This window comes from Rattus rattus, chromosome 13 (genome assembly GCF_011064425.1).
Source record: "Rattus rattus isolate New Zealand chromosome 13, Rrattus_CSIRO_v1, whole genome shotgun sequence".
NCBI classification, from domain to species: Eukaryota; Metazoa; Chordata; class Mammalia; order Rodentia; family Muridae; genus Rattus; species Rattus rattus.
The window spans coordinates 32,138,339-32,161,449 of NC_046166.1; the positions used below are offsets into that span (position 1 = coordinate 32,138,339).

The 23,111-nt window shown below is 37.8% G+C and overlaps 1 protein-coding gene across 3 annotated transcripts in view; it reads left to right on the forward strand.

The window, feature by feature from the left end:
- Positions 1-23,111, forward strand: part of Fbxo8 (F-box protein 8) — a 43,507-nt gene that overhangs the window by 12,252 nt on the left and 8,144 nt on the right. The window contains exons 1-3 of one of the 3 annotated variants that reach the window (XM_032919502.1): positions 3,157-3,259; positions 5,292-5,628; positions 10,083-10,209. In XM_032919502.1, the coding sequence (XP_032775393.1) occupies positions 5,300-5,628; positions 10,083-10,209 (456 nt within the window). In that variant the 5' untranslated portion in view covers positions 3,157-3,259; positions 5,292-5,299. Of the gene's footprint in view, positions 1-3,156; positions 3,260-5,291; positions 5,629-10,082; positions 10,210-13,620; positions 13,733-23,111 lie in introns of those variants that run through there. The other 2 variants (XM_032919501.1, XM_032919503.1) reach the window with 2 other exon arrangements.

Genomic DNA, 23,111 nt, shown 5'->3' on the forward strand with positions numbered 1-23,111 from the left:
GAGTGTGTCAGCAGTTAAAGTAAGGGCATTAATTGGCAAAGACTGGGATCCTATAACTTGGGATGGGGATGTGTGGGAGGAGGACCCTGTTGAAGCTGAGAACTTCGAATCTTCAGATTCTCAAGGGTTTACCTCACCTGAGGAAGTAGTAGTACCCTCAGCCTCACTCTTTGAAATAATGCCTTTTTTACAAAAGGAAAATTAATCCCTCACAGTCTGATAAACCAGCAGTGACTTTCTTTGAAGAAAATGCTAGTGAAGACAATACTGATGTTCCACCAATAGTTTCTTCCAAACCTATAACAAGACTCAAGACAAAGCAAGCCTGTAGAGGGGAGGTAGAAAGTGGGCCATGAGGAAATGCACTACACTACTAAGAGCTTAATGGGCTGGCTGTCATTCAAGCAGAGGTCTGGGGAATATGTTTGGGAATGGATTTTAAGGGTATGGGATAATGGTGGAAGGAACATAAAATTATATCAGGCTGAGTTTATTCACATGGGCCCTGTGAGTGGAGATTCCGGGTTTAATATGGAACCTTGCACAGTTAAAAAAGGTGTCAGGAGTTTGTTTGAATGGTTGGCTGAAGCGTTTATCAAAAGATGGCCTACTGAAAAGGAGTTGGAAATGCCTGATATCCCTTGACTGATTGTTGATGAAGTGATTTTAGGGCTCAGGGAAATTGCAATGCTAGAGTTGGATACGTTGTGTAAAACCTAATCCTCCACAACGGGAAGGTCCAGAAGATATGCCATTCACGAATCCTATAAGATGCAAACTGGTAAGAGGGGCACCAGCACATTTGAAGAGCTTTGTTTTTGCCCTTTACCTTCTGCCAGAAGGGTTGGAGAAGCTGCTGCTCAATTGGATGAATTAAATAAAATGGGGGGGTTGGGGATTTAGCTCAGCGGTAGAGCACTTGCCTAGGAAGCGCAAGGCCCTGGGTTCGGTCCCCAGCTCCGAAAAAAAGAACCAAAAATAAATAAATAAATAAATAAATAAATAAATAAATAAATAAATAAATAAATAAATAAATAAAATGGGTTTAATTGGGCTCCGAGGTAGCAAGGGCCAGGCAACAGTATTGAATTGCCAGAGTCAAGGTGTTCATGGTTATTATAATGAGCAGCGCAGACAAAACAATGTTTATAATGACATAGCCTGTAATGGTCAGCAAAGGAGAAGTGAAATTTATAATGGCATGACTCATTCAGACCTTTGGTACTGGCTGATTAGTCATGGTGCTTCCAGGCATGAAATAGATCAGAAGCCTACTGCATATCTGTTTGATCTGTATAGACAGAAAAATTCTCAAACCAAATGAAAGAAAGGCTACATTGGATCATAGCAAAAGGCATCTTGGCCAGTGAATCAATTTCCAGACTTGAGCTAGTTTGCAGACCCAGAACCTCTCCAATGAAGAGGTAGCCAGGTTCCCCTGAGGAAGGATTTGATAAGACATCTAAAAGTTTTGCTGTTAGCCTTTCTCCAGTTCTTCCCCAGAGAGACCTCCAGCCTTTACAAGGGTAACTGTACGCTGGGGGAAAGGAAATAATGATATTTTCTGGAGTCTATTGGCTCCTGGTTCTGAATTGATGCTGATCCCAGGAGATCCCAAGAAACATTGTGGTCCTGCAGTTAAAGTAGGGGCCTAGGGGGAACAGGTGATTAATGGAGTTTTGACTGATGTCCAACTTACAGTAGGTCCAGTAGTTCCCTGAACACATCCTGAATATTTCCTCAGTTCCAGAATGTGTAAATGGGATAGATATACTTAGAAATTGATAGAATTCTCACATTGATTCCCTGACCTTTGGAGTGAGGGCTATTATGTTTGGAAAGGCTAAATGGAAGCCTTTAGAGTTGCCTCTGCCAAAGAAAATAGTGAATCAAAAACAGTATCATATTCTTGGAGGAATTGCAGAAATTACTGCCACTATCAAGGACTTGAGAGATGCAGGGGTAGTGGTTCCCACCACATCTCCCTTTAACTCTTCTAGCTGGCTAATGCAGAAGACAGGTGTCATTCATTGAGAATGACAGCTGACTATCAAAAACTAAATCAGGTAGTAACTCTGATTACAACTGCTGTACCAGATATAGTTTTGTTACTTAAGCAAATTAACACATCTCCTGGTACCTGGTATGCAAATATTGATCTAGCAAATGCTTTCTTCTCAGGACCTGTCCATAAGGACCACCAGAAGCAATTTGCTTTCAGTTGGCAAGGCCAGCAGTATACCTTTACAGTTTTGCCTCAAGAATAGATTAACTCTTCTGCCCTGTGTCGTAACTTAGTTAGAAGGCATCTTGATCATTTGTCTCTTCTACAAAATATCACATTGGTGTACTATATTGATGACAGAATGCTGATTAGACCAAGTGAGCAGGAAGTAGCAACCACTTTGGACTCATTGGTAACTCGTATGCATATCAGAGGATGGGAAATCAATCCAACCAAATATCAAGGACCATCTACATCAGTGAAATCCTTAGGAGATCAATGGTGTAGGGCATGCAGAGATGTTCCTTCTAAGGTGAAAGATAAGGTATTGCACCTGGCCCCTCCCACCACCAAGAAAGAAGCACAACTTTTAGTGGGTCTCTTTGGATTCTGGAGACAGCACATTCCTCACCTGAGTGTGTTACTCAGGCCCATTTACCAAGTGACTCAGAAAGCTGTTAGCTTGTGTGGGACTTAGAACAGGAGAAGGCTCTTCAACAAGTCCAGGCTGCTGTATAGGCCGCTCTACCACTTGGACCATGTGACCCAGCCAACCCAAAGGTACTCGAGATAGAAATGCTGTTTGGAGCCTCTGGCAGGACCCTGTAGGTGATCTTGAGGCTGGAAGACACAAGTTTCAGACCTGGATCTTGGCATGGAAATCTTGAAGCATAGGAGCCATGAAAAGCTTAGGTCGAGACAAAGTACTACCGGCCTTTAATCCCAGGAAACTATGGCAAGGAGATCTCTGAGTTCAAGGTCAGCCTAGGACAAAACAAGTCCCAGATCCAGGCATGGTGCTGCACACCTTTAATCTGGGCCACTCCTTCTGCTGGAGGCCTACATAAGGGCATTGGAAGAAGGAAGATTTGTTCTTCTTTGCCTCTTAAAATTACTTGCCAGCACATCTGTTGGAATCTACTTTTACAGAAGACTAGCTGAAACAACTAGCCTAGTGGGACTGAGCAACTAACTACTAGAATCTTGGACTTCCTATTCACAGCTGACAATTCTTGTGGAGTTGGACTACAGACTGTAAGTCATCATAATAAATTTCCTCACTATGGAAAGACTCCATAAGTTCTGTGACTCTAGAGAACTCTGACTAATATAAAAAGTGGAGTATGTGTCCTTGTGATATGGTGTAACATCTTTTGAGTATATTCCCTGGAGTGGTATAGCTGGGACTTCAGGTAGAACCGTTTCCAATTTTCTGAGGAACTAGATTGATTTCCAGAGTGGTTTTACCAGTTTGCAATCCCACCAGCAATGAGTGGATTGTTTGCTTTCTTTTTGTTTTGGATAGGGGTCCTTTATTATAAATGTGTTTTAAAAATATTTGTGGCTTGTCTTAATATTTTGATTTTATATGCTTTTCTGAAAGTATATATGTGTGCACCATGTGTGTGCAGTGCTTGCATAGGCTGGAAGACAGCGTTGGATCCCCTGGAACTAGAGTTCAGATTGTTGTGAATTGACATGCGCGTGGTAGGAATTGAACCTGGATCTTTCAGGAAAGCTGCCACTGCTATTAATCACTGAGTCATCTCTCTAGCCCTATGAATTTAATTTTTAAAGCTTGAAGCTGGTTAAGCTGATAATATTTATTTTGGTGTGCTATGAATGGAAAGGTTATTTTTTTTGTGCTTTTTGTGCATTAGTGTCTTCCCTTTGTAACCTCTATCCCGTGTGTGTGTGTGTGTGTGTGTGTGTGTGTGTGTGTGTGTGTGTGTGTGTGTAGATAGATAGATGGATGAATAGATGGACAGATGGACAGACAGACAGGTTATTTGCTCCATAACTTCACATTTTTGTCCCAATAATAACCAAAAGTTTAGTAAATATGCATGTGACTTCTTTTTAACTAAGAAAATAATGTTCTCTACATTTTGGAAGTTCTTATGGGTGATGAAGTTATTTCTAGGACTTTTCATAGTGGTAACCAGTAGTTTGTTTTGTGTGTCTAACAGGGGTGGCTTTTTTTTTCTTTCTGTGTTCCATCTAAGGTTCAAATCATACCAAGAAAATTATTTCACTATTTTACTGACTTCATGTGAAAATCAGTATTTTTTTCTAAAATTTTCGAAATAGTAGTAATCAGTTCAGAGGAAACAAGAGTATTTGTTTAAAAGAGATTCATGAAACTAATTATTTGTATTAAATAGTCTTCCTGATTTAGTTTTTTCCTTGGGGAAAATTGCTTGCTTTGAAAGCTGTATCAAGTAAGTTTAGGTCAGTCATTTTCTAAATAGTTGTGTATGGGGAGTCCAGGATATTTAACAGCTGCTCTGACAGGTGACATGTAGGTGGGGGAGACTGGAACATACCTTCTTATATTGTTTCCCAGGGACTTTGGACAAATCTACAGGGCTATTTGGAGAAGAGTTGAAAAATTACCCTATATTACATTTTTATTTCTAAGCAGCCATGAAACCAAATAGGCTGTTATTGCTGAGAAATTTATTCTAGGTGTCTAATTTATAAGGTTTTGAATTAGACTTCAGGGCCTATGCTACATTTTATTACAGTCTACAGCCTGTAGATTGGCAGGAATTAAATGGAAAGCCTGCATCACAGCTATTATGCATCTGGGAGTTTGGTTAAAAGGGATTAGCTTAGCTGAGCCTGAGTTGTGATAAAAAGCAGGGTCTGGAACCTGTTTAACTGAAGTCCTGGGCTTCAGTCAGAGCTGGATTTAATACTAGCCCATAAGTTTGCGTGACTGCAACTTGTGTTTTCAGGACATCAGCTACTTAACTCCCGCCTCATGATTATGTTACCTGTGAATTTCAAAAGACTTTAGCAAGCAAGCTGGTTGAGAGGTGATGAGCAGACCAAGTATTTAAACTTCTCCACTTGGAAGCATCCCAGCTCTTCCTTATAACACCCTGCAGCTCTCTTAGCAGCTGAGCTATTACCAGTCTCTTAAAGTGGATTGTTTTCTTTCTGAAATTATGCTTTAATGAGAACTTTTAATTCCAATAAACAGATGTGTCAGGTTTGTTATGCCTCTGGGAATGATGGTTTGATGCTTTGTCACCCTTTTTACTTTCTGGCCTTGTCTCAGGCTTGCAGATGGGTCAAGGACTCTGGAGAGTGGCCAGAAATCAGCATCTCCAACAGGAAGCCTACGGTGAGACAGGCTACCTCAGCAGAGAACAGAGCAGGAGAGTGGCTTCAAGCAACATTTCTCACACCAGTCACCGGAAACAAGCCCAAGGAGGCATCGATATATATCATCTTCTGAAGGCAAGGAAGTCTAAAGAACAGGAAGGGTTCATTAACTTGGAAATGCTGCCTCCTGAGCTGAGCTTCACCATCTTATCCTACCTGAATGCAACTGACCTCTGCTTAGCTTCCTGTGTTTGGCAAGACCTTGCTAATGATGAACTTCTCTGGCAAGGGTAAGCTAAACTCACCAATACTTAACTCAGATCCCTATCCGGTTTAGTGTTCTTCTCATAGCACACATGCATTGTGAAGTAATTTCTTTTAATATGAGCTTATAATATTTTCTTTTACTAGATCCTAGAAAAATAAGAGTTATCTTCTCGGTTTTCATATTGCCAAAAAAAGACAGTAGAGAAGACAATGGGATGATGACTTTACAGAAAGAGGTTACAAGCAAGACAGGGTATCACACATCAGAAATTGCAGTCATTTGAGAAGCCATCCATTCTGAGTTAGAATTTATAATCTATAATGTGTAGTCCTTATATCATCTGAAGACATAGCAGACTTAAAAATCAATGAAAACAGTGATTTTGTTGCATTCAAAGTGCACATGTGTGTCTTTAGATTTCTGCTTAACAGTGTTTGTTAGTTTCAACTTTTAAATTATGACAACTTCACCTCTGCTTTTTCTAAACTTTCATCACTGAGAGCAGGAGAACATTGGAAAAGCATGACAGACATAAATCTCAGCTGTTGCACGAGTTTCAATTTAAACCACAAGTCCATGAGCTTTGGTGGAACAGAATGGGGTCTTTTATCTCATTTATTCCTAAACAGCATTTCACTCTAATGATGTTTTTTTCTTCTTTTGAGTCTTGAAATTGGTACCAATTAGAATCACCGGATTTCAGATTTTCTAGTATTCTTTCCCAAAACTTAAGTCTCATTCTCTTGAAGTAGTCTTTATTAATGATAAAGAACTTATCAATAGTAGTAATATACCTAGACTGGAAAGTTAATTGAAGGATTTGATAAATTAATTGAAATTACCAGATCCCAGTGGAGGCATATTTTCAGTAGCAGCATTTCTGATTTGATCTTCTAAGGTCTCAGGATTGTGTATAAAAATATTTATTATTAACTAATATACATAAACAATCTGTCTTATTGTTTGTGGCCTTGTCATACTGTATGAGTACAAATTCTTATAGCATTGTTTAAAACAAATGAGTTTTTAATGATTTAATCATTCTAAAAGATTAGAATAGGTTGGGGATTTAGCTCAGTGGTAGAGCGCTTGCCTAGGAAGCGCAAGGCCCTGGGTTCGATCCCCAGCTCTGAAAAAAAAAAAAGAACCAAAAAAAAAAAAAGATTAGAATAATATTTTACACCTGGCTTATTCTCCCCCCACCCACCATCTTAGCATTTTCCACAAATAATTTGTGTTCTTTTATTTGAACTTTGTGTTGCTTCATTGTTCATTTTTTTGTAGCCCAAACTGACTTCAAAGTCCTGAGGCTCCTGCTGCAGCCTCTCATTGCCTGGGTTGCAGGTGTATGCTGCCCCACCCAGATGGTTCTCTGTATTTGAACTTAAAACAATATTCACTTCTAAACTAGTCAAGCTGAAAATTTTTTCATTAGAGCTTTAAAGACATTTAAGTGTATTAAAGTACATTTTCAGTGTTTTTTTATCTTAATGTGCTCTGATAGAGTCCAGAACTCAGAGGAACTACACTAAATGCTTTAGCTCTCAAACACTAAGTAATTCATCTCTATAGATTTGAAAAGCATGATCCTGTGCTACAGAAAATAGTGTATTATGAGATACAGTTCTTATTCAAGGTTGAATAAAATTTTTACCAGCTGCAGCATGCCTTTGTAATAGTGAAGAAGCATGAATTTGGACCAGTGTCTTAAGCATGCTCAGCATTACAGCATTTGATGTGCATAGTTGTGGAATTATGTTGTGTTTATTTTGTTGTTCATGTATTCTTTTTCAAAAAAGAAAGAAAATGCTCCATGACCAACATTTACTGTTACTTCACACTTGGCGTGGATGTAATAAATCCCAACTAACTTAACATTGCAAGCTCCGAGTAAGACTTACCATCTAGATGCTACAGGAATGCACATTAGTTGTGTGTCTTTTAGAGAATCTTCTGAATATTCATTAATTAATTCATTCACTTTACATCCCAATTGCAGCCCTGACCTCTCCTCCCAGTCCCCCCCCCCATAGCCCTTTTCCTATTTTTCCCTTACCTTCTCCTCTGAGGAGGGGCCCTTGGTAACACCCTACCCTGGCATTGCAGGACTAGGGGCATACTCTCTCACTGAGGCCAGACAAGGCAGCCTAGTTAGGGGAACAGGATTCATAGGCAGGCAACAGAGTCAGGGACAGCCACTGCTTTAGTTGTTGGGGGACCCACATGAAGACCAAGATGTACATCTGCTACATATGTGGGGGGCACAGGGGAAGGGTAGGTCCAGCTCATGTATGCTCTTTGGTTGGTTCTTCAGTCTCTGGGAGCCCCCAAGTGTACAGGTTAGTTGAATCTATTGGTCTTGTAGAAGAGGATAGGAATCCCCTCCAGTTCCCCTAACTCTTCCTGAAACTCTTCTACAAAACTCCCTGAACACTATCTAAGACTTAGTTGTGGGTTTCTGCATCTGTTTTGGTCAGCTAGTTGGTGGAACCTCTCAAAGTACAGTTATACTAGACACCTGTCTGCAAGCATAAGAGAGTGTCAGTAGTGTCAGAGATTGGCACTTGCCAATGGGATGGGTATCAAGTTGGGCCAGTCATTAGTTGTCCATTTCCTCAGTCTCTGTCCCTGTACATCTTGTAGTCAGGACAAATTTAGAGTTGAAGGTTTGTCGTTTTGTCAGTGGGTTGGCATCCTTATCCCTCCACTGGGAGTCCTGCCTGGTTAAAGGAGGTGGCCACTTCAGGCTCCATATTCCCCACTGCTAGGAATCTCAGCTAGTGTCACTCTCATAGACACCTTCGAGTCTCCCCCATCCCAGGTCTCTGGGCTGTCCTAGAGATGCTCACCCACCTTCAGCTGTCGCTGATTTCCATTCACTCACCAGGCTCTCTATACTCCTAATCCACCCCATCCCTACCCCACCCCTTTTTCCCTCTCCCTTACCTTTCCCACCCAGTTCCCTTCCTCCATCCACCTCTGATGACTGTTTCCCATTCTAGTGAAATTATAGCATCCTCCCTTGGGCCCCCTTGTTATTTGGCTTCTTTAGTTCTGTGGAATTTAGCATGGGTACCCTGTACTTTATGGCTAATATCCACTTATCATTGAGTATCTGCATGTCCTTTTGGGAATGGCTTATTCACTCAGGATGATATGCTCAAGTTCCATCAATTTGCCTGCAAAATTCATGATGCCCTTGTTTTTAATAGCTGAGTAGTGCTGGATTGTGTAAATGTATCACATTTTCTTTCTAGAATGTGCCTGCCTAGACCTGTAGTGACTTTATGTGTTGGTACCAAGGGTGCCCTTCTCAAAGGAGAAGAGGGGAGAGATATGGAAGAGGGGCTATGTGAGGGAGGGACTAGGTGGAAGGGGGCTGCAATCGGAATGTGATGTTAATAAATTATTAGCCATTAAATAAATAAACTTAGAACCATTTCTTTTTCTGGTTGAGGGACCTCTGAGTTGTTTCCAATTTCTGACTATCAAATAAAACTGCTATTAACATAGTTGAGCAAGTGTCATTGTGTATGGTGTGACCTTTTGCCTAGGAGTGGATTTTAAGGTAGGACTATTCCCAACTTTCTGAGAAACCACCTAATTGATTTCCAGAGTGATTGAACAAGTTTGCATTCCCACCAGCAATGGAGGAGTGTTTGCGAACTTGGCTTGTCTCTGTTTCTTGTGTGGTCCACTGACATCAGAGAACTGTTGACAGGATTGAGCAAGCCAATGCATTTAAAACCCTGAACAGAGTGGCTGTAATTTAGTAATCTCTAAGTGATTGTCATCTAGCATTGATCTTATCCTTGGTTGCTTGTGCTTAACGTCACATAGTATTCGATCTTTGCCACTGAAATTCTTAGGAGCTACCAAAATTGCTAATAGTATTGAGTCCTATTATAGTCTATGAAACCAGAAGTGCAAATTTTAAAATGAAAGTTTGTAGCCACATGTTTACCATTCTAAAGGCAGTGGGACCTGGGAGAATGAAGGTTAAAGATGAGATACACTTAAATCTCATGCAACAGCCAATTTTATTCAAAGCGTCAGACAATTTATGCCCTAAGGATTAAGAATAACTCTCAGTCACAAGGACAAGCCTTATGTGGCAAAAACATTTTTCCATATAAGCATATAAGTAAATAACAATAGTGACTATAATCTGATGTGAATTCACTTTTATCTGCTATCTTTGGGAGAAGCCCAAAACATAATCTAAGAACAATTATTCCATGTTATTGCAGAAACTGAGGTCACAAAACTCTTGGTTTTTATTTTGTTTGTTTTGTTTTGTTTTGTTTTTGCTTTGTTTTGTTTTGTTTCTTTAAGCACTTAAAATTTCCTTCACATGATTCCATTCTTAGTGTTTGGACAACCACAAAGTCTAATTTTGTGTCATTTATTTCAGAATTTTATCATGTATTTTAGGGAATATAGTAACTTTTGTCTTCTTGTCCTTTATATTTACAGGTTGTGTAAATCCACATGGGGTCACTGTTCTATATACAATAAGAATCCACCTTTAGGATTTTCTTTTAGAAAATTGTATATGCAGCTAGATGAGGGAAGCCTCACCTTTAATGCCAACCCAGAGGAGGTAAGTGGAGAACAGTGTTGTCTGCCTCAGGTGAACTTGTATGCTCTTGCTTCAGTCTTCTAATAGTGTAACCTTGAGGGAAAATTTAAAGTAACTAAGCACGCCTTTCCAGTCTCTGAAAGACCAAGCTTCTGGTTACTGTTATATGGCCCAATCTCTGTTGTTTGCCTTTCCTGGGCATACTCCAAGCTGTCTATCTGCTAACACTGTGTGGCAGTATTCTTGAGATGTACACAGTACTTTACTGGTCTGATGTATATTACCAGGGAATATAAACTTTTGTTAATGAGAGCATCCATATAATACGTTCATCAAATTATATCTGCAGCATTGGTTTCCCATTACTGTACTTAGTAGTGAAGTACTTGTTTTAGAGATAATCCCAGGAAACACCATCCTAGTGTCCATGACCTTAGCTGGCAAGATGGCTCAGGAGATAAAGAGCTTGCTTTCAAGTCTGGCAGCCTGAGTTCAATCCCCAGAAACCATATAAAGTGAAAGGAGAAAACAGATCCTACAAAATTGCCTTCCAACTTAAATACTACATGTATTGTGGCACAATCACATACATGTATATTAATGTGATAATAAATGTTTATTAAAAACATAATTCCATGTTTCCTAAAATCTCTTCTTGATTATCCTGTTTAATGGTTTTGTAATATTTAAAAGTGATCAAAATGTGAAGAAAAAATTTCCTTCAACTTTTTCTATTCTTATTTTAATGTATCTTGAAAAAAAATTTTTTAGAAATGCTTACACATCTACTGGACTTACACCTTCAAATCCAAATGGAAATGATATTACTTGGGAGTTTATGGAAACATTAACTGAACTACTTTAATAGTTATTTTAAAAGGATTTTCATTTGTTATAAAGGTACTAATCATTGTTTAAGCCGGAGAGAGAGTTCAATAATTAACCAAGCACTGGCTGCTCTCCCAGAGGTCCTGAGTTTAACTTCCACCAACCACATGGCAGCTCACAACCATCTCCAATGTGATCTGATGCCCATTTTGCTGATGCCCTCTTCTGTCATGCAGGCATACATGGAGATAGAGCGAGTACTCATATACATAAAATACATAATAAATAAATATCATAAAAAGGGAAAAAAGAATTGTTTAAGCTATGCACAGCCAAGTTCTAAAATTATCTTAATTTTGTTATAAGTAGGAAAGTGTTTCTCCAGTTTTTAATTTTAAGCTTAAATCTAATCTATCATTCTTATAACTATGAATGAAATACCACAGTGACAGTACATTTTAAAATAAATTGATCTTCACTTACTGTGAATACTTTCTTTGTGAAATTTTTCTTGCATACTTATAAAGCTAAAAGTCATTTTTAAACATACACTTTATCATTTAGTCTTATCATTATAAATATAACAAATGATTCATTATAAAACCTGCTATAATATTCACATTCAGATATACTAATTTTCTTTTCCTTTTTTTCTTACTAATGATTTAAAGTAGGTGAAATTCTAATGCTTTTTCTAGTTGCTGTTGTTACTTTGGGCTTTTTGAGACAGTGTATACTGTATATTTCAGGCTGACCTTAAACTTCTGATCCTCCTGCGTTAGTTTCCTAAATGCTGAGATAGTGTGCCACCATGCCCAAGAAACCCATGAAAATGGGATGATTTATTAAAGGCCAGCATTCAAACTATATATTTGAAGGCATTATAATGTAAAAAGCCACTTTTATACTATAGTGACAGTAAGGAATTACCATATATTAGAGTTTATTGGTTATCTCTTTATTGTAATTTTCCAACTGAATAGAAGAATATCATTGCTTTTCACAGTATCTTCTGTGTAAACAGATAACATAAGCATGTCACCTTCGGTTCTTGTAAATTCACTGTGGCAAATGTGTAGAAATTTCACTGTAGTTTTTCATAGACTGGATTAGTTTCAGAGTCTTCCTTACGTTAATTATAATTACTTTACTGGTTGCTCATTAGAACAGCTCGTATGTGTGAGCTGTCAAATGTTTTGCTTTGGTCTGCTTAGCAATTGCGTGAAGATTGCTGGAGAAGAACTAAGGCCAACTAGTGTGGTATTTTGCTCCAGGATTTGTAAATCAGGAGAGACAGCTTTTGTAAGTCCCCACCTTATTATGCCTAGTTTGTGAAGTCTCATTGGCTTCTATCACAAATTATACGGATGTTAAATCAAAGTGTCATCTTTAATTCCTGTGTCTTGCAAATGTTCCATTGTAAGCAAAGTGTAACTTGTTAAGTACCAAGTTGTACAATGTCAGAAAAGTGAGATATTGCTGGTACTAACGCTGGTAAGTAGTTGTTTCTTCCTAAATGTCATGCAGTTTTAAAAACAAATTACAAAGACATGCTTTCTATGAACAGAAAGAAAAATTTTTCTGGCCTCATACATTAGGATATGGGGTAGATAGCTTTAAATGTCTAAATTGGAACAATTGGACACAAAAGTATGTTTCTGTGTTTGCAGCTGTATACATTATACCATAGAGTTTTGTTAGTAACTCCTAGAATGTTTTGCGGGAAGGCAGAAAAAAGGTAGTACTTGAGTCCATTTGTAATGTGATTAGATTTTAAATTGTTATTTCAAATATTTGCTAAGCAAGGGAATTTAAGTTATCAAAATAAACTGTTAGGTTGCCAGGTTCCTTTTCCATCCCACCTTTCATTGGTATTGAGAGTTGGCTGTATTTCTGTTCTTCACACAAGCCTGGTTTAGAGTAGCTTAGAATGTTCCTGAATAAACTAATCCACTGTTCTGAAAGGGACAGAGACACAGAGCTGAGCCATTCCAAGTGTCTGTTGTTCTAGACTCTGATTCTATGTTATTGTGAGTATCAGGACTTTCCCAGGTATTATGTATAGCAAAAATAAAATTTTATCTTTACTAAAATATATTTATAGGACAAATAGGCCACCCCCAAAAAGGCATTTAAATATTGATATCCATTTAATGTATTTGGAAATCATTTTAATGACTCTATCCTAATTTTCATTACAAATACAAAATCAATTTGTTTATTACTTACAAAGTGAATCAAAGTCACATAAAACCAAGTTATCAGAAAGATATTCTCCTGGAGAACTTGGCAATATAAGTATAATCAGCCAGATCATGGGAATGGAATGCTAGAGGCAGAGTACTTTCTGGAGATTTATTTTTCCCCCACTCACTAGAGCACTGTCATCAGACATATTTTTCTGGGGTTCATCCACGTAAGCAGTAAATTATTGTTAATAATATGTTCAATATAAGTGGTGTTTATTGCAGCTGCTTGAGATAAGTAACACATATTTGTTGATTATTATAAAAAGTGTATTTTTCCATGATTTCTACTTTTGTACGTAAGATTTTTTCATAGCAAATATCATTAAAATATAAAAATAAGAATACTTACAGCCACAGGGAACAAGATTCTCCAAAGGACACCGTCATGTCATGGATATGGGTAACCAAACTCCATAGCAACTGCTGGCAGTGGCTCGTGGGGTGGGGGAGAACATCTGCACAATTTGGTACGATTATCTAGCACGCTGTTGTGATCTGCATGACATTGTGATCTCAGCTGTGTGTAATGTCTTGATCTTGTGCATGAGCTTGTGTACTGTGTGCCAGTGACCACATTCTAGTAAAGGAATGTGATGAATATTCTCTGTTTACACTAAGTTGTACTTTTCCCTGCATGTACAAGTTCAGTGTGTCAATTCTAGTCTGCTAGGAGTTGTGATAAATTGTACTTTTCATCCACCTTGCTTAGAACATTTTTTGGACATTGTTATTTTTAAATTTAGAGTCTTAAAAACTCATAGTAGGCATAGTGTAATATAGACTTGTTTTCAACTCTAAGTATGTTGTAAATAGTCTTTACAATATAAAAGTATGCATTAGCTATATAAGCAAATTTCCCCTACATTCATACCAAATACCTAATTCATACACCTTTATGCATTTCACTAATTGGATCTTGAATAAAAATCTATTATGAAAAGTATTTTGTTTGACCTATTTTACATGGAAATGAATTAAGTAGATAAATAATTTATTGTTAAAACAACAATTTTTTTTTGGCTATTTAACCAGGAAATGTATAATTCATCCATTATAGGAGCAATTTTAAGAAGGTGCTCACCTTACCGTTAGAGATTTGACTGAGTTTTTTATGTATAGCCTGAAAATGGTTATTATCTACTTCATAGCATAAGGACAGTAACATAAATATCTTAAACTTTTACTCCTAAGGATAGATAACCTCATTTGGTTTTGTCAGAACAAACAGAAGGGTATTCTCAATTACATAATAAGGAAGACATTTTCAAAAGCCTATAATTCATGATGCACATAGGGAATATTCAACAACTACACTTAGTATGAAACATTATTCAAGCTTATTTGATACAACAGTATTTGGTTTTTTTAAGGAACATTCCAAAAAACATACTTAGAAATACACTTATAAATTTAAGACTGACTGAGATGTCATTCTATTCATTTGCAGCTATCTGATAAAACTCTGTTGGTTTATAATTGTTTGAAATTTAACATGCCTTCTCTATAATGGAATCTCTATACCTACAATTACTTGTTTTCTTTTCCATTTTCTGATCGTATTTCCTATTTAAAACCAACAGCTTTCTTGTGTCTTGACAGACAGAGATAATTTTCATATTTTGTGTTTTAATTTGTTAAGGAAAGTGTTACTTTAGAAAATAAACCCCTAGAGCAATATTCAATATTGCTGTAGACTGATACAAATGTCCCTGAAAAGTAATTTTATACTATTAGCTACTTGTTATTAAATCTTTGATATCTTATTCTCTGTATGAGCTATATGAAATCTGAATATCTCCTCTATTTCCAATGAAGACTTATAGGCCATATAGGGAGGTGTTTTTGTTTTTGTTTTTGTTTTTGTTTTTGTTTTTTTTCTGGAGAATGCTCTACATTTTGAGATTAATTCTAGTTCCACCAAGCTAGAGAATTTTACTTTTTTTTTTTTAATAGAAAACTCTCTCAGGAATAACTTGATGTTGTAGATAGTTGAGAATAAGCCCTATTGACAGGAAGATGTATTTACCTTGAATAGTTTTTTTTATAGCCTACAGATACAGAAACGTGAATTTCTAATTCTTGGCTAGTATATAAACTGAAGCTTATCTTGGAATGATTAAGTCAGTCGGTGGCTGTCAGTGTTTCTCAGCCAGTGCCTCATTTTATGAACGGGTACCTGCAATATGTATCAAGGATATGGCTTCAAGGAACAGCTAAGCTGACAGTGACTTAAATCATATATATTTCTTTGCATAAAACATTTGAGGAAGGGGTTGGGGATTTAGCTCAGTGGTGAGCGCTTGCCTAGGAAGGCGCAAGGCCCTGGGTTCGGTCCCCAGCTCCGAAAAAAAAAAAAAAAAAACATTTGAGGAAGACGTCTCATAGTGATGCACTGATTTCATCCTTGACGGTCTGTCAACATTGACTGAAAGAGCTGCCATATCTCCCTCCCTCCCTCCCTCCCTCCCTCCCTCCCTCCCTTCATCTGTCCTTCCTTCCTTCCTTCCTTTTTCCTTTCTCTTTCCTTCCTTGAAAATAGATTATTCTCTTATACAATGCATCCCAACCAGTTTTCCCACTTCTACTCCTCCATCTCCTCCAGATCTACCTCCCCCCATTTCTTCATCAGAAGAAAGCAGGCCTCCAAGAAACAATATCCAAATAGGACAAAACAAGATACAATAAGACAAGGCAAAAAGCTGTCACAGCAAGGCTGGACAAGGCAACCCAACAGGAGGAAAAGAGTCTAAAGAGTAAGCAAAAACGTCAGAGTCAGACCCACACTCAGAGTTAGGAGTCCAGCAAAAATGTCAAGCTAACAGCCTGACAGAGACCAAAGCAGGTTCAGTGTTTGCTGCTTCAGTCTGTAAGCCCCTGTGAGCCCTGCTTAGTTGATTCTCTTGGTGTCCTTCATCCCCTGTGACTTCTACAGTCTTTCCTCCATCTCTTCCAGGAGGTTCCCCAAGCTTTGAGGGGAGGGACCTGACGAAGACTTCTAGTTTAGACTTTTCTGTTTGCATAATGTCTGGCTGTGGGTCACTGTACCCACTCTCATCTGCTGCTGGACAAAGCCTCTCAGATGACAACTGTATAAGACACCAGTCTATTAGTGTAATTAGTTTATCAGTAGTTCATTAGGAATTGTTTGTTTGTTTGCCAGTTGTGTTTGGTTCTATTCTAGGTCTCCGTGCCATCTAGTTTCCAGTTCCTTGCCATCCAGGCAGTATAGGGCATGGGCTCCCTCTTGAGGCATGGGCCTCAAATTAAACCAAAGATTGGTTGGCCATCATTGCCCCAGCACATTATACATGTTGTAACCAATTAGCAGACTAAAAGTATTAACTTGCCTGGGAAAGGCTAGTTGAGCTGTATTTAGGTTAGGGATTTATCTAATTGTTAACTAGCTCCTTTTACTCCAATTAAACTCTCACATCAAAAATAAAGATAAATTTGTACTGTTCTACCTATCCAAATTGCTTGTATCCAGTACCAGTGTCCCTCCTTTGGGTATAAGGCCTCCAACGATACCATAACTAAAGGAGAGAGAATCAAACCCTTGCAAGTGATCACTTATTAAAGTGTTATTAGGGGTGTTTACCCAAAGACCGAGTCCCCGTTATCTGCTTCTAGCCTCTTACTTAGCAGAGTATCTGAATTACGGGCCTAAACTGTCTGTGAAATCCTTTCTATTCCTTTTCCTATTGACCCAGAAGTGTTTATGTAATTTAGTCTTGTGAATTACATCAGCAGAATTATATAATTGAAGGATTTGTAAAACTTGTTTCTAAACCTAAGTATGAGAAATGTGGGGACTGCCTTTTTTGTGATGAGAATATTGTATGTATATATGAATGTATGTTTATATAGTATGTATGTATGCAGTATGTATGTATGCAGGATGTATGTATGTATGTATGTATATCTAGTCTGGTTTATAGGTGATTTAAAGTTAGTTAAGAAACTAACTCTGTCCGGCCTGCTAAGTCAATTTTATTATCTATCAGGTTTTCCCTCTTCGTCCTCTCTCCTAGAATTATTGCAGCACATGGTTTGCATGCACGTTGTAGAGTCAAAGTAAACCTTTCTCAGAGAAATGGATTTCCCACAATTGGTTCAAAGAGCAGCTGATGCACTTTCCACTTGTTTCCTTTATTATCTATGTTAAATGCTAATTTACTGTCCCATTGTGAAATCATCATAAATAAAAATTAAGTGAAATTATTGGGCAGTATGTTGCTAGACAGTATATATGAGCGGGTCTTTTTCTTCATTTAATTTATGCTTTTATTACCAATTTTAGATTAATATACTCAGAAATCTAATTATATTGGTTATCTTAAGTTCATTTCAAAGAAAATTATATTTTTCTAATTTCTTTTAGCATATTTTCTCTGACTAGGTTTCCTCTAACTTGATATAAGTATAGTTTCAAATCCTTGATACCACTTTCTGGATTTAATACATAAGATTATTATGCCTCTCTTACCTCTTTAATTTATTAGTTGATGCTCCCAACATGGCTGCTGTATCAGAAATGTAAATGACATTTTTTCCCTCAGATTCAATCTTCAAGCATAAGGTTTCTATGAACTTAGTCGTGGCTTTAGAAGTATGGGAAATCATAAGTACAACATTAGCTTTATGTTTCAACAAATTGACCAGAGTGTAAATTTATCCATTAGATTATTTACTGTTTTCTTCTTTCATCATAAAACTTTTAGGGTTACCTTCTTCAGAATTAAGATCCTAAGGCTGAACCATTCTAGGCCAGTCATTATTGCACAGTGATTTGGAACAGTGCTCTAAGAAGTAAATTTGAGGTGTTTCCACACGTCCAGAGGGAGGTCTTACTAAGTACCTTGATGTCATGAGTCATGTCATTTTGATATCGAGTCAATAGCCTCTGTGTTGTATTTGCCTTCATGGAATAGGTAGTTAGATACTAGTGACAGTATGATGATTAAATAAATAAGACAAGTCAAATAGTCAGTGTTTCTAACTGCTCAGTAGGTATGTGTTTTCCAGGTACAGCTACCGGAACTTAAAATTTGAAGAACCAGACTCTGCTTCAGACCTTGAAATTCCTCTCAAACCTTTAGGTTCTAGCAAATAACTCTTTGCAGCTTGAGTAGTAGTTCTTTATAATGTGTGCATTGGTCAGACCAGGATCCTCACACTTTGGTGAGACTTTTTGCCTTTAGTGTATTATCTGGCAAGTATTCACAGTAACATGCTGTGTTGATGAATGCATTCCTCTACTGCTGTACTCTTAAGACTTTTTAAAAATTTGATAATTATTTTTAAAGATGTTTCAAAGCTCATAAGTATATTTTAGATGTCCATGTGTCTAGAGATTATGACAAAGTTACAATTTTGTTTTCAAAGTATAGTATTTGTATATGATATTTCATGTGTTAACATCACTGCCTCGTTAGTTTGAATTATCATTAAGCACATCATAGCTAATTAAGCTTCTTTTGCCAGCCTAGAGCCTGGTTTAGGTAGAATGGGCTTTTCTAAGAGTTTTACATCAACCAAGAGCAACCATTTCGGGGATGAAGTGCCCATGCAGTTGTTGGCGATACCTTGTGAAAGGCCATCATGCAGCCATCTTAGTCACAGGGGCGGCTCTGTGAGGAACTTTAGTAACTCACAGGAGGGAGGAGCTCATTTTCTCTTAGAAAGTATTTAAATTACTTATCAGGGCTTTCAGTTATTTACAACTTAAATAATGAGGTTTAAGTTATTTGTCTAATGTCTAATGCTTTCTCTTTTGAAAAAAAGCAGAAAATCTGCTTTTGTGTCTTAGCCTCCATTTCTCTAAGTTTCTTTGAAAAAAGTTTTTTTCTATTTGCATTTTTATTTACTTTTATATGAGACTTCCTGTTGACCCATTCTAGCCACAAGGATCTCAGTATTCAGCCATTTCTCCATATCTTATATTTTTATATAACCAAAAGTCCGTGGAAACAAAATACTGCCAACTTAAATAGTATCCATACATAAAGTCATTTCTTCCTGAATCCCACATTCAAGCATGAATTGTCTGATTTTTGTACCCTGTGGATTAAATGTGCCGTTAGGATGATAAAACTTGCTTCAGTAACCATATTTAAGGGGATTAGTCATAGGATGTTTACACTGTCCTCAACTGTCACTTCTCCACAGTGTGCATAGCATGTCCTCTGCTTTTACGAAGAAGAGATAACATTTGCAGCTCTTGAAGTACCCTTTCCTATTGGTTCCATACAGTATAGAACCTTCCAGTAAATGACCTCATTAGGAGTATTTCCATAAGAGGAAAGCTGGCAACTCCTTAAAACAAACAACTACAGAATCACAAAGGGTTCCTATCTCTAATCACGATTTGTGAAGAAAAGATTCCGTAACATAGACAGATGTAGGTTTGTTTGTACAAAGGTCAACTTTTCTGAATCATTCCCTGTTAGGAAATATGCTAAAGCACTACATTTTGAGATGGCCCATGAGGGTTGTCCTTACAAACACACATTACTGCTGAATTACATTCTGAAGGTCTCTAAGCATGTGAGAAGGCTTTGCATACATAAAGAAGAGAGAAAATATTATAAAATACATAACAAGATGAAATAGCAAGATAAAAACTGTTTGAAATTTCTCATTATAAATCTTGTGCATTTGTTTCACCACAAATGAAAAAGTAAGTTTTTTTCATTGCCAAATAGACATCTTCAGATAAGTCATTGTTAATTATTCATGCTTTGCTGTTTTTATTTTCTTTTTTTCTCCTTGGCTAGATAAGGAAGGTAAGATTTCATGCTTACTTTAGCATTCTGCAGTGCTTTAGGAAAGAAACTGGGAGCAAGAAAGGATGCTGTGCCTGTTCTCCGCCTGAGTCCGCCTGAGCAGACAGACTGTAACTGCTCATACAGGTCATACCCAGGAAGGGGACTTGGAAAATAAACTGTACCTCTTAATATACTTCTTAAGAGTGCATTACTCTACGTGTCATACAGGTCACTTCTTAGAGTGCATTGCTCTACGTGTCATACAGCTCATACAGGTCACACCCAGGAAGGGGACTTGGAAAATAAACTGTACCTCTTAATATACTTCTTAGAGTGCATTACTCTACGTGCTGTAGCACATTCAAATTTCCTGTTTCATTGTGATTCAAATATGTGAAAACTAATGTGAAAAAAATTAGAAATGCAGATTGAATTATTTTGTGTTATAATTCTTTTGCTAAAATGTAAGAGGTATACTTCTGAAAGCCTTCAAATTTACTGTAAAAGCAGAAATCAACTAATATGAGCTTTGATTTTGCATTCTAGTACCGAGCCCGGTCCAACAGTGCACAGCACTGTGCCTCTGGCAGGTCTTTTGTCTTTCCCTGCTCTTGTCATCTGCTTTGCTCCCGGCTTCCTTTCTCTGTCAAGTTTCCTTTATCTTCTGGCATACATAGTTCAAAATTATCTCTAAAGAATAGACCCTTTTTTTCTTTCTCATAATTAATTTTTCCTTCCTCTCCACCATGTCCTAATATTTCCAGGTGATTGTGCCTTCCTCAGTTTCCCCACCTTGAGCTCACTCCTTATTGAGGTCGATTTGAACTTGACTAAGTCTATGGAGAGACTTCTGGAAAATCACTACTTTCTTTTTTCCCAGTCGGATGTCCTGTTTACCCATTAATCTCCTGGAACCATCTAAAAGGAGATCTGCTGTGTTTCTGTTGGTCACTGTAATGACCATAAAAAGCTCTCTTAAGACTGTTTTACTGCTTAGGAAACAGGCTCAGAAAGTTTAAGTAAATTGCTTGTTTTCACATCATCAGGTGGCAGCACTATGATCAGAGCATAGAGTATGGTTTGGTGCCACTTCTGAAAATGGTGCTCTTGTAACTCCACTGAGGAACTGTTGCTTACTCGTTCAAGGTTTTGTCTTTCAGTTTGCTTTCGTTTGGGGTTTGTGTGTGAGGTGTTAATTTTCCTTTAAACTGGGGCTTACATTATAGTCTTAGCTAGCCTCACTGCATATCCAACTGCCTCAACTCTCCTGCCTCAACCTCCTTGGTAGTGCGGTTCTAGGATAGACCACTACACTGGGCTGGCACTGACCTGTGTACATCCTTTTCTTATTACAACTCAGTCTCGGATCCCAAGACATTCCTCTGCCACCCCCCTTACCTGGAATATTGCTTGTTCAAAGCCTTTGATATTTACCCATTCACTTTATTTTAAATCCAACTGGGGACAGCCCTCACATGGTTAATTTTTAACATTTTTGTGCTTCTGCTCTTACTCTCTCCCCTCTCTATCCCTTCTCTCCCCATTCCTGTCCATTCCCCACTTTCTACAACTTCATGACCAGCCTCAACTTCTTATTCTTCTCCTCTCCCTTTCCTTCCCCTCCCCTCCTCTCCCTTTTCCTTCCCCCTCCTTTCTCTGTCTTTACTCCCTCCTCAACTCCCCTCCCCATGCCCTAAATAAATTATTCCATACTACAAAACCAAACAATCTTTTTGTAACTCTTAGAGAGTGTTATATATATTCACACTACCCATTTTTATCACACCCACCCCAACTCCTACTCAGTCATACCCACATCCACCTCTGCTCCCTCCTAATTATGGGTCCACTTTTTATTTGAATTTATTTTGTGTGTTTGTTTATGTGTATTGGTATTTTGCCTGCTTGTATGTTTACACATGATGTGTGGTTGGAGCCTAGAGAGGCCAGAAGAGGAAGCCAAATCCCCTGTTTCTGAAGCTAGAGTGTTATGAGCAGTCCTGTGGACCTTGGGAATCTGACGCTGGCCCTCCAGAAGAGCAACTCCTTCCTAAAGACTGAGCTATCTCTCCAGCCCTATATTTTTAGTCTATACTTTTTATTTAATTAAAATATAATTTCGTCATTACCCCCACGCTCCTCCCATGTACTCCCTCTCAAATTCTGGGCTCTTTTTTCTTTCCTCATCATCGTTACACACACACACACACACACACCATTTTTTTCAGCTCTATCTTTTTAGTAGTTAATTACCTTTTAAGTCTTTCTAGTTAATCCACCATTACATCAGTTAACTCTATGTGTGTGTTTATGAGTGTGTGGGGAGTACCTCTCCTATCCCTAGTCCCTCCCCTTTATCCTCTCTAATTTTGGAATCAAACCCAGGGTCCTGCACATAATGAACAAGAACTGGAGCACTGAGTTCCCCTGGCCTTAACACCCTCATCTGTTGGTTTGTTTTCAGGCAGGCTCTCACATGTGTGGCCTCAGACTCCTTGAACTCATTCTGTTTCCACTCCTTGAATTCCAGGATTACAAATATGTACTGCCACTCCTAGTTTTTGTTGTTTTTATGTGGTACTGGGAATGAAACCTGAGTCACATCTCCAGCCCATCTCTTGTTTTGCCACATTATTTTTGAAGTCATTTTCCTCTTCATCAAGCCAGAAAATCGGTCACCATTCACTTTTCATTGTCTTGTAGGCTGATGTTTAACAAACATTCATCAAGTGCATTCACTTCCGAACTTCATTTAAGTGACAGATAGAGTTCTAAGTTATATTTTACAATCTATTACTAACTACTTTGCTGTTTTGTACATGTTCAAACCAGGATAGCTGCCATAGCCAATTACTTAATTTATAGTCTATTATTTCTCTTCATGGTATAGTGGTCTCTACAGGTTATGCATTTGAAGCCCAAAGCTTTTTGTGTATAGATAGTCCTGAAACTATATATATATATATATATATATGTATGTATATGTATATGTATATGTATGTATATGTATATGTATATGTATATGTATATATATGTGTGTGTGTGTAGACACATTATATATAATATATACACACACATA